At 34.9% G+C, this 15,688-nt stretch overlaps 1 protein-coding gene across 2 annotated transcripts; it reads right to left on the reverse strand.

The window, feature by feature from the left end:
* Positions 1-4,031: 4,031 nt before the first annotated feature.
* On the reverse strand, positions 4,032-6,415 carry LOC111486109 (nuclear transcription factor Y subunit C-2-like). 2 transcript variants are annotated; one of them, XM_023133122.1, is made up of 2 exons: positions 6,264-6,415; positions 4,032-5,131 (listed from the first exon to the last, which is right to left on the reverse strand). In XM_023133122.1, the coding sequence occupies exon 2, from the start codon at positions 5,100-5,102 to the stop codon at positions 4,293-4,295; it is 810 nt and encodes a 269-aa protein (XP_022988890.1). In that variant the 5' UTR covers positions 5,103-5,131; positions 6,264-6,415; the 3' UTR covers positions 4,032-4,292. The 2 variants fall into 2 exon arrangements, with proteins under 2 accessions (XP_022988890.1, XP_022988891.1); XM_023133123.1 differs by having other exon boundaries at positions 4,032-5,134; positions 6,264-6,404.
* Positions 6,416-15,688: the final 9,273 nt, after the last annotated feature.

Genomic DNA, 15,688 nt, shown 5'->3' on the forward strand with positions numbered 1-15,688 from the left:
GTGGCTTTTTCTTGGTATTGGTTTCTTTTAGTCATTTAAAAATAGATATACGTTTTAGTTGGGATTTGAGCATTTTATTGGTAAGTTTGTTCATTTGTTTTAGCTACTTGATTTTGTGGCAAGGTTCAATGTGTATTCGTGATTGCTTTAGGACGGTTTTTTGTGGCATGATTATAAGAATTTTGTTGAGTTCTTTTGTAATTTATTACTGGGTTCAGGTAAAATACATTTTTGGTCTTGGAATTTGGTGATGATGGGTTGTGGGTATTTGTTGCGAATGGTTATCTTATTCAAGGCATGGTAATCGATGCACAAGCGAAGGCTACCATCCTTCTTCTTTTGGAACAATACTAGGGCTTAGTAGGGTGCTTTTACAGATCTTATGAATCCTGCGCTTAGTAGTTTGTCTGAGTTTTTTTTGCAATTTCGCAATTTTGGGAGGTGTCAATCGGTACGCATTCTTGGCTAGCAGCTTGACCCTCGGTAGCAACTCGATCTCATGATTTATACCTCTACGCAGAGGTAGTGTCGTCGGTAAGCTCTCCGGCATGATGCCGCGATACCTTTCTAATACCTCTTGTATCTCCCTGGGTATTGGTTTCGACGAATTCTCCCCCTCGATTACGAGGATGGGTATGAAGCTTGACTTGTTGTGAGTTAGACACCGTTTGAGTTGGAGTGTTGATATCATCTTTACCCCTTCAAGTTGCTTGATTTTTGTTTGGACAACTATGGGATTGGTCCCCGTGATGACTAAGCATTTGGCCAAGGGCATAGGTATGATCTTATGTTCGACTAAGAATTTCATTCTAGGTACCACGTCAAAATCGTTCATCTTGATGATCACAAAGTCGATCTAACGACTTCATGTCCCCTATTTAATGACGGCCTTCTTAGCTACACTTTAGATAGGTAAGGCTGCTGAATTGACAGTTGAAAGACTGGCTCTGTGGTTAGCCCATGCCTCTACATATATAAGCCCTCTACCGAACTTGATGGCCCGCATACGGGGGTTGTCACTACTCTCGGATGGGGTAGTCCCTATCTCGATGGTACCGGAATAAGGTTCAGATTCTGTCCCCAAGGTCGCCTTGAATGCTTGAAGGGCTACTTTACTATGGCAATTGTACGCTCTATGGGCTCCCTTACATATGAAACGGGTTTGGGGGAGGCCGATTGTACTAGTTTTGATAGGGCCCTCTCCATGAGTTCTCATATCTTTGTTGGGAGGTTCTATGGTCTCCACTTCTCGTCCTGTTCTCTCTTCTCCTCCACTTTTAGGAGAATTGGATTGGTAGTTATTCGAGGATGATTGATTTAGCCTTACCTCCTGATACTGTTCAGTGCTTAGGTCTAATAGTCGTTTTGTCTGGTAGTTCTTCGAGGATGATTGATTTAGCCTTACCTCCTGATACTGTTCAGTGCTTAGGCCTAATAGTCGTTTTGTCGGGTAGTTCTTCGAGGATGATTGATTTAGCCTTACCTCCTGATACTGTTCAGTGCTTAGGCCTAATAGTCGTTTTGCCGTGGCATAAACTATGGAAAGTTCTTGAATTAGCTGCTCGGTATAGCTTGGATTTTGCCCAGGGCTTCAATCTCTCAACAAAGTAGAAGACTTTATCTTTTTTGGACATGTCGCAAATATCCAACAACAATACTGAAAATTGTTTGACGTATTCTCGAATATTTCCTATTTTCTTTAGTTCTCTTAGTTTTTTCCTAGCAAGGATCTCGACATTCTTCGAAAAGAATTGGGAACATAGTTCTTGTTTCAACATTTCCCATATGCCTATGGTGCACTGACCGTCTATGATGTCTTTGTATTTCGACCTCCACCACAACTTTGCATTGTGGCTAGCATGACTTTGGCTTCCTCTAACACCGTGTTTGTTGCTCGAAAGTATTGTTTGAGGCCGAAGATAAATTTTTTTAAGGGTTTGGGTTCCGACACCTTTCCCTTGTTAGACTGCATTGACCCTCTTGTATGGGCGTGGTTCCCCACAGCGCTTGTAGTTAGGTTCAATCTAGTACTCAAATTGGCTATTTCGGCCTAACCATGACAAGTGTTGTCTTGATGTCTTCGAAAAGTTCAATGACCATATGGATGATTCCTTTCTGGGAGTTGTCTATGCCTTCGACACGCTCCTTTATCTGGGCTACAAAGCTTGTCGAGCTATCTCCTCACTCGAGGCCAATAGTCTTTGTGGCTTTTTCTTCAAGGTTTTCCACCCTATATATCAATTGTTGAATGGGCATCCCATCCACACAACCCACAATTACATGGATCGTGTCAGTCCTGACGGCTAGTTCCTTTGACATGTTCGTCCAAGTATCGTGTATTGTCAGGGACTTTTCGTAGGTATTGCATTTTCTCTTCAATGTCGACCAGTTGGTCAACATTGACTTGCTTAATTGCTTGGTCATGGACATGATCGCAGAAAATGTCACTGGGAGCCAATTAGGCTCTATACTAACTGTCACGATCGCACCCTCTCGGGGATAGAGAGATTTTCAAAAAAGCATTTGAAAGCAAGATTGAAAGAAATGAACAATCTTATAGATTTTAAGCGAAAAATGCAATACAACTGCTTAGATAGTATATAACTCCAGATAGAAAGAATTGATTTATGTTATAATAATGAAAACCATGTGTTGATCTCATTTGTTTTATTTGCGTAATAACAATGTTTTTTATACTTAGGATTTTTTTATTATTATTATTCATGGTTAATTGAATTATTTTTTTTATTAATAGAAAAAAAAATGATCACTATTTTTTTGGTCATATTTTTCTTAGATTTAAAAATTATTTTAGACATAGAAATATTTTATATTTTGTAGTAAAATGATTTTGTCTACAAATAATAATTTATAATAACACAATTGTTCAACTCCAATTTCGAATAACATGATTGAATCAATGCGGTTAATAATTTATATTAAAAAATAAAATGCATGCATTAAAAAATTCCTTTAAAATTACTTTTTTAAAAGAATAATAAATGGAAATTTTTTTTTGGCAAAGAACCTAATCTCCACCAATTCTTTATGGCAAATCTGAAAAAAAAAAAAAAAATATGTAGAATGAAATAGGTAGCGGGAATGTGGACATAAAAGGCTTCTTTATAAAACCTTATTTTTTAGAATTTGCGAGTGCATATGAATAAAAATGATACTCAAAAGATCTGTTATTTCTCCACGTGACACCTCCAATGCGACAATAAAGAGAGGAATTATATAGATTTGATTAATATTATTGTATGTATGTGAAGCAGTTTTTGGTGGGTGGAGTAATAGTCGAAACCAACTAACAATAAAATGTCTATTTTGAAATCTCCGTACTATAAAAATACCCCAAACTCTTAAATAAATGGACACCACACCCAACAAATACCAAACTTCCAATTAGGCAACTAAATTATCAAAACTATATTTTGTATTATATCATTTATTAACTTGCCAAATTTTAAGAATTATAAATTTTAAAAATAAAAAATAAAAACTCTAATTAATAACCTTTTAGGTTTTTTTAAGAGAAGATTTACCTCTTTAACCAATATTCAATTTAAAAAGAAAAATAGACATTTTTTAATTCTTCCTAAAACTAAATGAAAATAAAATCTAAAATTATACGAAATGAAAATAAAGGTTCAATAAGACAGATACGACCATCTATGAGCCAAGAGAGTGGAAAATATTTTTCTTAGGTTGAGACGGTAAGTTAAAGAATTTTTATTTAAATGGAAAATAGACGAGAGTGGAAAAGATTTTTCCTCCCTATCTAAATGGGAGTCGGAGCCGCCGTAGAAACCCACCTAGAATCGAAGGGGAAACCCACTTCCTTATTTACAAATTTATATTTCATGTGAATGAAGATTGAAATAAGAAGCAAGAATAGGGACGAAAAAAGCTTCTTAATCCCTATCCTGCCAGGTGGACATCGCTACTGCCTCAACAATATTGTTCATAGTCCCGGTCCTGCTCGATAGACATCTTTATGCACAGCCTCAACAAAATTGAAACTATAGTTCTTTTTGGCAAAGTTGAATCCTCTTCCACAAGCATTGTTGTACATTATAGTAAATAGATAATCAGAGTAATAAGTGATGAACACCCTCTCATCATACAAACTCAACTGAAACTTGTCATCATTGACAAGATAAGATCTCTACTACACCTATTTTTTATGGACTAAATCAGACAATTAAACACATAAAAACGTCACTTGGTGGTATCATCGCCTCTACCAATCATATCATGACCGTCCAGAAAGCGATCTCTACTACTTTTACCTATGCGTCACTTTGCTGCTGAGTTTGTTGTTGCTGCTGCTGCTGCTGAGCTTGAGTATGCGGCCATGGCATGAAAGGTATCGGAGGTCGGGGCTGTTGAGCAGTGGCACCGTACATGTTCGCTTGATCTAATTGCTTCCCCATGATCATCCCTGTAGCACTCACTGGATGTTGTGATGGAACATAGTAATAAGGAAGATCGGCCGGGGAACCAACTACAGGAATAGAAGCCTTTGTGATTCCGAGACCTTCCTCTTTCAGTTCATCTCTAGGAATAATATCAACCAAGAAATCGAAGACATCGGTCCTCGAAATTGCAGCTGCAATATCGTTCTTCTGTAAAGTTCTCCTTTTGTTCTCTTCTGTATGAATCCAGGATCGCAGAGTCAACTCCAAGATGAACATTTCACACGCCTTTGCAAATATAACTGGTGCTTCAGCTGAAATCATTCGGACGTCTTCATCCGCTTTCATTATTTTCTTGATTCGAGCAAGGGGGAGACTGTGGTTCTTAAAGTCAGTTGTTTGTTCAATCTCTTGCATTTGGTTTGCCCAAAACATTTGGAGCTGTTGTTGCTGTTGTTGCTGCTGCTGCTGGTGGAAGTGCTGAGCCTGCTGAAAGGCAAGCTGGTGTGGAGAGTTGGAGAAACTGGATGGTTGCTGAGTCGGGGGAATCGTAATAGCAGGCGTTCCAGACGCCCCCATTGGAGCTGTTTGGTAAGGATTAGAATATGGTAATTGTCCTGCACCAACACCGCCTGCAGCCTGCTGGGATTGTTGCTGATGCTGAGAACGCTCTGATTGATCCATGGCTCACAATACGTAGTATATTTTGCACACTGCTGATCAGAACAGAAAATACTTTCAACAATAAGAACACTAGCACAATTGCAAAGAACATGTCCAGGCGTTCTAAATCAACAATCAGCATCTCAAGGGGGAAATTATTCATGTTCTTAACAAAAGAGTTCGTTTTCTTTCTTCCTATTTTCCCATTTTTCAAATAAATTTATTTTAAACTAAAAATCTTAGAGAACAAGAAACAAAAAAAAAAACAGTACATTTTTGTTTCCACTCAATGAAAAGCAAGTCAAAACCCATTTGAGTTCTTCTTTCCCAAGAAAAAAGAGGGAAGAAAAAGAGAAACAAAAAAGAAGAAAAGAGAATATTGATAAAAAGCCCAATCAAAAGTAACCAGTTCAACATTTTTCCCATCCTTAAAAGACCTTCATAGCTTTGATCAAGTTGGAGAACAAGGGGGATTCTACCTACACCCAAAGACTTGGATTACACTAAAAGCAGCATCAATGTATTAAGTAATAAGAAAAAGAAGAACCCAATCTTCAAACAGAGTTCAGTAAAGCAATTAAAGAGAAAGTACAGCCCAGACTCTCTCATATCCACTCATTAAAAAGAACTGGCTCAAGCCAACAAAAAAAAAAAAAGGATAATAATTAGGAGTGAAATGGATAGTAATTATTATGAGAAAAAGGAGCCTTAAAAAAGTGGCATCTAATCACAAAACAAGATAATAGAAATCATAAGTTCTCCAATCTGTTCAAACTTCAAACTCAATCAATTCCTATGAACTCTTGATCTTCCTGGATCTCCAACAGAACTCCTAATCGAATACAGGAATTCATTTACAGAGTTTCGATCAAACAAATCATGGATTTGGATATCAGTTTCAAACCAGTCAGATGGTGGTAAAAAGCAGAAAATCAAGACAATCCAAATAGCTTCCAAAAACGTTTTATCTTATAATCCACACTATCTTCTCAAACAAGAACCAAGCTAAAGAGTCACATATGAACAATAGACATGTAATGAAAAGCCTCATGCAATTTTCAATTACTGTCATCTCATGCAGCAGAGAGAAAGAAAACCGCAGAAAATCAAAACCAAAACAGTTGAAAACAATCCATAGCCATCATCGAAAACACGAATTAAAGAACAAAAGAAGAAGATGACCTCTGACTTTCAAACAAGTACTCCGGCAAAGCTCATCAGTAGCAGAGCAGAAACCCTAAGAGAAAAAACAGAGAAAACAATGGAGAGAGAGAGAGAGAGAGAGATTGAGAAGGCTTCAACGAAGGTCTTGAAGGAGAGAGAGAGAGAGAGAGAGAGAGAGAGAGAGAGTATAAAGGAGAAACGTGTCGAGGAGTGAGAGCGATGGCGGAGGACAAGTGGCGGAGAGAGAGTGGCGGAGAGAAGGAGAATGGTGGAAGGGGACGCTCGCAGTTCTCCAATTTGCAGTTCCAATGTTGTGTTCTGAATGGGCCTTTTAACTTTTAAATTTGTTTGGTCCAAATGGAAGAAATGGGCCTTTGCGTGCCTCATACGTCAAACCTCTCTCTCTCTCTCTCTCTCTCTCTCTCTCTCTCTCTCTCTCTCTCTCTCTCTCTCTCTCTCTCTCTCTCTCTCGGGTCGGAGTCGATCGTCTACTAGTGGAAGGCTTTGTCGGTTAGTTTTCATTTTGAATTTTAGACTGAATCTAGCTCGAATCGTTGTGCTCGGTTTGTTCAAATAAGAAAACGAAGGTTCATGTTCAAACCCACTTGACGGATTCACTTTATAGGAACGAATAATCCAGCAATGCGGTCACGGTAATAAAAGATCATGTAACGGCCTAGATCCACCTCTAGCAGATATCGTTCCTTTCTCCAATCGATGTGGGACCCCCTCCAAATCCACCCTATTTGGCACAAACAATTCACCTATATTGTTCTCTTTGAGCTTTCTCTTTCCAGCTTCCCTCAAGACTTTAAAACGCGTCTACTAGGGGAAGATTTCCACACTCTTATAAATGGTGTTTTGTTCTCCCCCAACCAATGTGGGACATCACAGATCATGTCCCTCAAGGTCGAATTGGTAAGTTGGAACATTTTCAAACACGAACCAGCAAGGATTAGACTCTTTTCATGTTATGTGGAAAATGAATGCATGAATGAACCACGTGCACGAAAGTGATGTAGATCATGAAGAAATCAGAACAACTTGAAACAAAAATGTTAAGTTTTAGGTCTCACCATAGTTGTGTTAGTCTAAATCATGATGACATGTGCATGTATCTTCTAACCCGACATTAGAGTCATTTACTATCGGCCATTTGAAAAAAAAAATAAAGTAAAGATAGGAACATTATAGACGATTGACCGTGTTTTATACAAATATTTGTGTTTTTGTTTGAAATAAGGAAGAGTTTTACGTTGTCACAGTTTCATGCATGCAAATAGATAATTGTCTTAAGTTGCCATATATGAACATAGTCCCATAATATTTAAAACTAACATTTCTTCCTCTTATGAAATCAGACTTTCTCGAATTTGTTCAAATTGAGAACGAATTGGTCTTACTAACGACTGAATCTTAGTACTACCATTGAGGATTAAGGTGCAATGATCAAACGACGAGGAAAACGATGAAAAAGAACAGTGACGCTCAAATGATAGCACAGTGATCAACCATACAAAAGAGATGAGTTGAGACCATGAAAGGTCGACACGACAGAGCTACTTCATTAAGCCAAGCACGAGCATTGGACACCAACCTTTTTTCTGTGACGAAATAGCTAGAGCAAGAACAACATCGATAACACAATCAACCACCAAAACTCGACTTTTTCTAAAGCATGATCTCAATTACACAAGACCGAAATAAATGTCCGAAGAAAAATAATTAACGAAATGCTTTCATATTAGATAAGAGATAAGTATGATTGTCAAATCACATCTAATGAATCTTAGACCTAATATTACCTGCGTTTATTTGACGAATATAGTATTATCACGTTCTTCGTTGATTTAATTGTTATATTAGAAAGTTTTGATAAGTTATTTTCGTTAAATTTTGATAATTTTAATTATTTTGTGTTAATACTGTGATGTCCCACATTAGTTGGGAGGAAAACAAACCACCATTTATAAGAGTGCGGAAACCTTCCCTTAGTAGACGTTTTTTAAAGCGTTGAGGGGAAGTCTGAAAAGGGAAAGCCCAAAGATGACCACTATCTACTAGTGATGGATCATGGTCGTTACAAATGGTATCAGAGCCAGACACCGGACGATGTGTCAGCCTTCTCGCTGTTCCCCGAAGGGGATAGACACGAGGCGGTGTGCCAGTAAGGACAAGTAGTTGTAAAACTCAAAAGAGTTATTCAAAATATTTAAATATAATTTTGTTGTAAAAAATAAAAAATAATAGTTCGAAATCATTTCCTTGTAGATATGATTTCCGTACCAGTAGTTGCTTCAATTAAAGAGTCATAAATGCTTCACATATAGGTAGCACGAGGATGCTTATACCCGAACACCCGAACAATGGGCTTTATGTGGAGCATAATAAAGGAATAGATGTAGTTATAAATAAGTTTCTACGGTAGTTAACGCCTTGAACTTAAAACACAGCCATGAACTTACGTGTTTCGAAAACATCTTTAAAACGACACAACAAAAGACCCAAAATAAAATAAATAAGCGTTTAAGTTTAAAACATCTTATTCTAGCCTAAGTCTAAGAAAATAAATACTACTATCCTATGCATGTGCCATGATCTCGAGTTGCGATGCCATCGTCAGCCGGACAGGAATGGTTTGCCTTAACCTAAAAAATGTAGTAGCACAAAGCATGAGTATTTAAAGAAATACTCAGTAAGTGACTCTACTATTTGGGTTAAATGCAACAATCACATGCAATGAAATGATGGGACCTATCTTTCGTTTCGTTTCGTTTTTCCTACGATGTTGTCCTAACGGGTAATCGTGGACATGTACCATATACTCTACACACAGCCCATACGTGCGAGTATGGGCTCACCAGCTAGTTCGCACACCGCTAGGCCACTATCCTTATCCGATGGGCATACTCTGGGAGCCTCTTATGCTGGGACCCGTGAAAACTAGTAACCGTCACGACAACGCTAAGCAACGCATAACGATCGTTGTCCTGCCATTTGATGTATGCGTCTGTACCCTCGTGATGGGATAGGGATATCCCCAGATGCATGGACACACATAATGCATGAGGTTCCCACTACTTCTACATTTATCATTAATGAACATAACCCCCCTATCACGTTCCATGATTCATGTCCTTCTCATTTTCAATTTACATTTCATACATATTTCTGTCGGGGTTATGATTCCAGACAATTTACCGTATTTCATGTCATACAATTCATGTTGTTTACATTCAAACATTCCATACAATCATGACATAACCATTCAAGAACAACATATCGTTACATACATTACACATCACATCAGACTAAACAACATACATAGCATATATTCACGTTCACATGACTACGTACTTAAGCACAATAATCTAGCATACAATGTATCACATCATAAACAAGTCATAACGTAAACACTTCATAGTCATATCGTTCTCTAACTTACCATAGCCTTAACATTCTTATACCTATCACAGACATATCATTACATAACGTACCTTAGTCTTATCATCACAAGAACATATCCTAATGCTATCGTTCTATCAATCTATCACAAACCTATCCCTTTTTACCCATAACCTAACCGTATTCTTTCATCAATCTCTCCTATACATAGCACTCCGGTATGTAACCTAACCTTAACGTTTCATGAACGCATCTTACTCCTATCGTTACATTTCGTTTTGTGCATCCTTCTCGTATCCTATCTCAAACATATCCTTAAGTACATCGTACCATAATTATAATCATACAATCCACATATTATAACATAACATAACATATAGAAAGCATATCGATTCACAGACAATTCACACATATCAATATATATGACACGTGCAGAACCACATGGCACGTGTCAACATCAAATATAACTATGCCGATAGTAAGGTCATTTACCTGGCTCGCTTAAGTCATTGTCACAAATATATCTTTAATGAAAGTTCGATTCCGTCCTTTAAAATTTGAGTCAACCTATATGAGCTCATGACATTGGTTTCAAGTTTTAACTCTATAAAATTATTTCCCTAATTTACATTGGCCATAGTATGATATTTTCAATTAGACAAAATTTAAATGAGCTCACTAACCTCTGATATTTCATGTTTAATTGTTGAATCATGTTCAACAAATCTTTCCTCAATCTCCTTCTCTCTCTAATTATTTTCATTCGGTAAGTAGGTTTTAGATTGTTTGGGTATGATTGTTTGGCTACCATCTTTTAGTTTATAGTTCTGCCAACTAAAATTTTATTGAATCTAACTTTATATCGTATAACTTAGAATGCTAACAAAAATCTAATCAATTGTATATGGGATCTGATTATTACCGTTAATATATGAGAAAATATTTGATCCTAAATTAATTTCTTATAACTATAACTATATAAAGGAAAAGGAAATTTGAGATAGAATTTTACGTCTGACAAAAATTTTAAATCTGTCATTTACGTCTGACTATGTTTTGTTTTTTTAGTTTGCGTAGGGAGGAGAGATAATTGTGGAAGGGATATGATACAACATCGACATTGCAATTAATGATGTCAACAACCAAATAAAATGAAAGTGAAATAATAGAAATGTTTAATATTTTAGTGACTAGAAGATGCCAATCAAAATAATATATTAAAATTGAGTGGTAAATCTTAATTCAATATTTTGAAAATAAATAATATTTACCTTTTACATATTATTATTTTTTATTATAAATAAAAATTTAAATAAATGACTAAAACAACCGGAACAAACTCGACACAAATAGGTTGAGTTAGATTGTATTCATTATAAATCAAATAATTGGGTTACATCTAAAAAAACCGTCTCAACCCGACCCGACTCGACCGAACCTAATCCATGAACATCCCTATGAAATACTGAAAGAAACCGATCTAAAATGTATTTTATTCACAGTCCATTAAAGAAAAAAAAAATCGAATAATTTTTTCAAAAACATTACAATATATGAAATTAGGATAAAAAGATGCATAACCCAATATCATCATACTTACGTGCATCATTAACCAATGAGATTGGAGAGCGGGAACTAATAGTGGGGATTGATGCATTTCAGTTAAAAAAGTAGCAAAACCTTGGGTAAAAATCGTACTTGGTGCAGTTATTGGGCTTACACTTAAATGGTTTTTATATTTTTTTAAATACGTAAATAGATGAATAATGGAGAAACCCCATGAAAGAAATAGTAATGATTCATATAAATCACTTAATGGTAAATGCCTCAAATAAATCCAACGAGTAACTAATAATCCTGTTATACAGAAAAAAAGTAGCCATCATATCCTTTTCTGGAAGGTCACGTGTGGATAATGAAGGCTATGAATTTCAAAGTTTTTATTAATTAATATTATTTCTTAGAGTTGGTTTGGGGCTTATTTTATGGGTCAATGTTGGAGTTGACTAGGTTAACTTAGTAATATATCGATGTTGCTATCGATTGTAGTCATTATAATATCGTATTTTTCAAATTTTCATAAAATTTTATTTAGTTGTTGAATTTTCATGTTCTGTGTTTGGATACCGTTTGAATCTCTGTACAATGTTGTTTGTGAGTGCATTTGTCGATCCAAATAGTCGAGTCACCTACCGAATATTTTTAAATATTTATCTTCTCAATAAACATTTTTCTAAATAGAGGCAAGAGACCAATACACAACCTTACCCGATAGTTATATGCAGTAAGCCGTTGTTATTATTTTTTGCTTACATTTTCATATAACACTAATTTCAATTTCTAAAACTTTATTCTTGAACTGGGGCCAAAGGCTTGAGCATATGTCGTTTGGTCATAAGTGACGCAAGAACGAATAGACTTGATTTAGTTGTTGCTGAGTGAGTGCCGCACAATCGTAAGTCTGCTGAACCAATAGTTCCATATTTTTTTTAAAGTAGGCTTATATAATTGTTTTTTTAATAACAATTTTTTAGAAAAAAATAATTAAAATAGTTCATAAAAAAGCATTATATTTTCTTTAGAATTTCTAAAATAAATTAGTTTATATAAAAAATAAAAAAATAAAAATTCATTGGTCAAAATTCGTCTTTAAAATTTTAAATAAATGCCATTAATTTTAATTTTAAAAAATTAATATTTATTTTTTAAGGGGAAATAATCCAATAATTCAACACGAGTCTTTTTTTTTTTTTTTTTTGCCTTTAATAAATTAATTAATTAATTAAAAATTTTAAAAATTACTCAGTGGGAAACACGCGCGTTGATGTGGCGCTTTCCTAAAGAGCATTTGCCGACATGACCACTTGCTCTTCAATTCTTTTTTTATTATTATTATTTTCTCTAATAATTGGTATTTTCTTAAACAAATTAAATTAAATTTTAACTCAATAATTATATTTTTCATATTATTTATTTAATTATATTCGATCTCTTTGCCATCTAGGTCTCTCGCTCCAACATGACTTACGAAGCGAGAATATTATTTGAGTATTCATTTGATGATCGAGTCAGGTATACAATGATTATTAGGTGGATATATGTTTATTTGAAAACATAATTCAAGTGATCATGTATACTTGGTCGACCCTAGGGATTAACTCGAGTAGGTGATGTGAGTCGATGATGGCACTTGGCGTTTTGTGAGGACTAATTTATAGCACTATATAACGAGCTAAAAACGGACAATATCTGCTTGTGTGTGTGTTTTTTTTATGAAAATCTTTGAAATTCAATCATCTACTGTTAGAAATCATGACTCTCCACAATGATATGATATTGTCCACTTTGAACATAACCTCTCATGCGCACAGAGAGTTGCACTAACAATGAGTTCATCCTTTTGACCAGCAAAGCTATGACATCATTCGATAGTAATCACTTGTGTCCATCGTGGTGTTCCCTGGCTTGTTAGTCCTCTCCTCCATGGTGTTAGCTACACTATACGACACAATGAGTCTCGACAGGGTGGTTGTTCGTGTTCGTCATGAAGTAACTCAACAGTCTTTTCTTCTTCTCCCTCGTTCCCCTTCTATATCATGTTATTTTTCTTTGCAGATGAATTCTGTGAGGTACGGTTGAAGCTCGTTGGCATATTCTTGGTTTCGGGGAAACGTGTAGGGTGGGGATGTTTTTTTTTTAGTGGGTTTAATAAATTCAAGAAGACATGGGAAGGGTGTAATTATGCCTCTAATTATAATATCACTAACAAAATTAAGCCAATTATTCTCTTAATTAATGTATTTTAATAAGTGATTTTTATTTTTATTTTAACTTTGTTTTAATTTAGTGCTTATACTGATAATTGTATAAATAAAATAAATTAAAGAATAGAGAATAAATAATTCTAAAAAGAAAAAAAAAAAATACGCCGACACATAAGATTATAAAATATCAATGATTTGGGATTCGACACCCGACATTTCCCTATCCGAGTTCTTTCAGCATATTTTGTCCTCACATACATCCTAGAATAATTCCTTTTGCAACACGGCCGTATTATTTTTAAGACTATCCCCGCAGGCCAACACGTGTTCTTTCAGTATGTTTTATGATCATGTTATTTACTCATCGCTTCTAAGAGTTAAGACTATCCCCACAGGCTAAACACATGTTCTTTCAGTAGGCTTTATGATCATGTTACTTACTCCTCACTCATAGACCAACTTGAGCCATTTCAGTATATTTTGTCCTTACTCACATGCATTTTAGGAAAATTTAACAAAAACATGCTTAATTATGGAGTTCCTATAATTAAGCCATCGAAGAAAAAGAAGGTGCATCTTGTTGGTATAGATAGTAACTTTTAATTTTTTTTTTTTTTTTAGTCTTCTTAGTCATCTTAACTTGAGAAAGCTCTTATTCGGATGTGGTATCTGTTCATTTACTAAGGTGTCACAAATTGATAAAAATTTAGCGTGTTTGACTTCAAAGTATGTGTCTGACAACAAAACATCCTAAAAGAACTCGCGTTGGCTTGTGTTGATGATCTTCACTCTTAGAAACGCTTCAGGACAAAGAGTTAACGTGTTCATGTTGCAAGGAGATGTAAACGAATGTCGAAACCATCTAATATCAAATCTAAATTCTAAATTACAGTCTGAATCTTGAGCATCAATAGATATATATATAGATATTCTTTTTTTATTCAGTCGCTCATATACTACAGAGGATTGTACTCGCGCACGCGCCAAATAGAGGAGAGTGAATGGCGAAAGAAACTAGTGGCAAATCTTTTTTGAAGACCCCGAAATAGAAAGTGGGTCCCACGCCACCCAAAAACAATTCATATTTTAAACGTTTTAATAATATTTTAAAAAATTTTTAAAAATATAATTAAAAATACTCTTATTATTATAAGATTTGTAGCTTAGTTTTGGGTTTCTCTAAAAGGCCTTAACAAAAGGAGAGGGTATTGTTTGATTATAAACTCATAATTATTTTCTAAATTAGTCGATGTGGGACGTTCATTCAATACCTCCCCTAGAATAAAGTACGTCTCCCCTTAATCAAAGCTCAACTCCTTTTCTATGCATTCGAGGAGCCTCGACTTCTTTTTCTTTTGGAGTTCTTGTTCGACATTTGAGTATTCTATTAACATAACTAATTTAGAGCATAACTCTAATACTATATTAGTGTTTAATTGGTATGACAACCGTAGAAAGGTGAATAGGGTTTTAACTTACAAAAATATTTAAGAGGTGATTAATTTTTCTAATTATGAAACTTTTTACAAATAGGTAGAAGATAGATAATTATTATTACAAAATAATTTAAGTTAAAACAATAATCCACTAGAACCTGCCATAAATCACCCTAATAATTTTGAAATTAAATAAAAAAGAGTTAAAAAATATAACATCTTAGCTTTATAGTGGTTCGGTCAAACTCGACCTATTTCACTTATATTGTGAACACGTTGAGTATGTTGTCTCGAATGTAATTTCTTCGTTTTAGCTCTGATTTGAGTAATTGAAAAGTTGTTGAAATCATTATTCTCAACTTTATACCGTGGACCGTTCAAAATACTGAAAGTTGTTAATGATTAAAATTAGGTGTGTGATCATCAAAACATCGATTGAAATTAATTAAAATTAGATTAAGGGCCAAAAAGTCAACAATTAGTTTTGAGGATTCTATTGGAATGGGGCATGGGGAAGCTCAAAACAAAACCACCGGAGCTTATGCTCAAAAGTGGACAATATCATACAAGTGTGGAGATGAACGATTACAAGGGCAATAATGGAATTTAATAAATTTTTGTTTATTTTTAAGAGAGTGGGTGGGGTCCACAGACAAAGTCTAAAACAAAAACAGCGCAAAATGGCGCAATCCTCAGCTATTGTTGTCTGTCTATTGTATTGTTTTTTTTTTTTTTTTTTTTTTTTTTTTTTTTTTTTTTTTTTTTTTTTTTTTTTTTTTTTTTTTTTTTTTTTTTTTTTTTTTTTTTTTTTTTTTTTTTTTTTTTTTTTTTTTTTTTT

This window comes from Cucurbita maxima, unplaced genomic scaffold, assembly GCF_002738345.1.
Source record: "Cucurbita maxima cultivar Rimu unplaced genomic scaffold, Cmax_1.0 Cma_Scf00011, whole genome shotgun sequence".
Taxonomy (NCBI): Eukaryota; Viridiplantae; Streptophyta; class Magnoliopsida; order Cucurbitales; family Cucurbitaceae; genus Cucurbita; species Cucurbita maxima.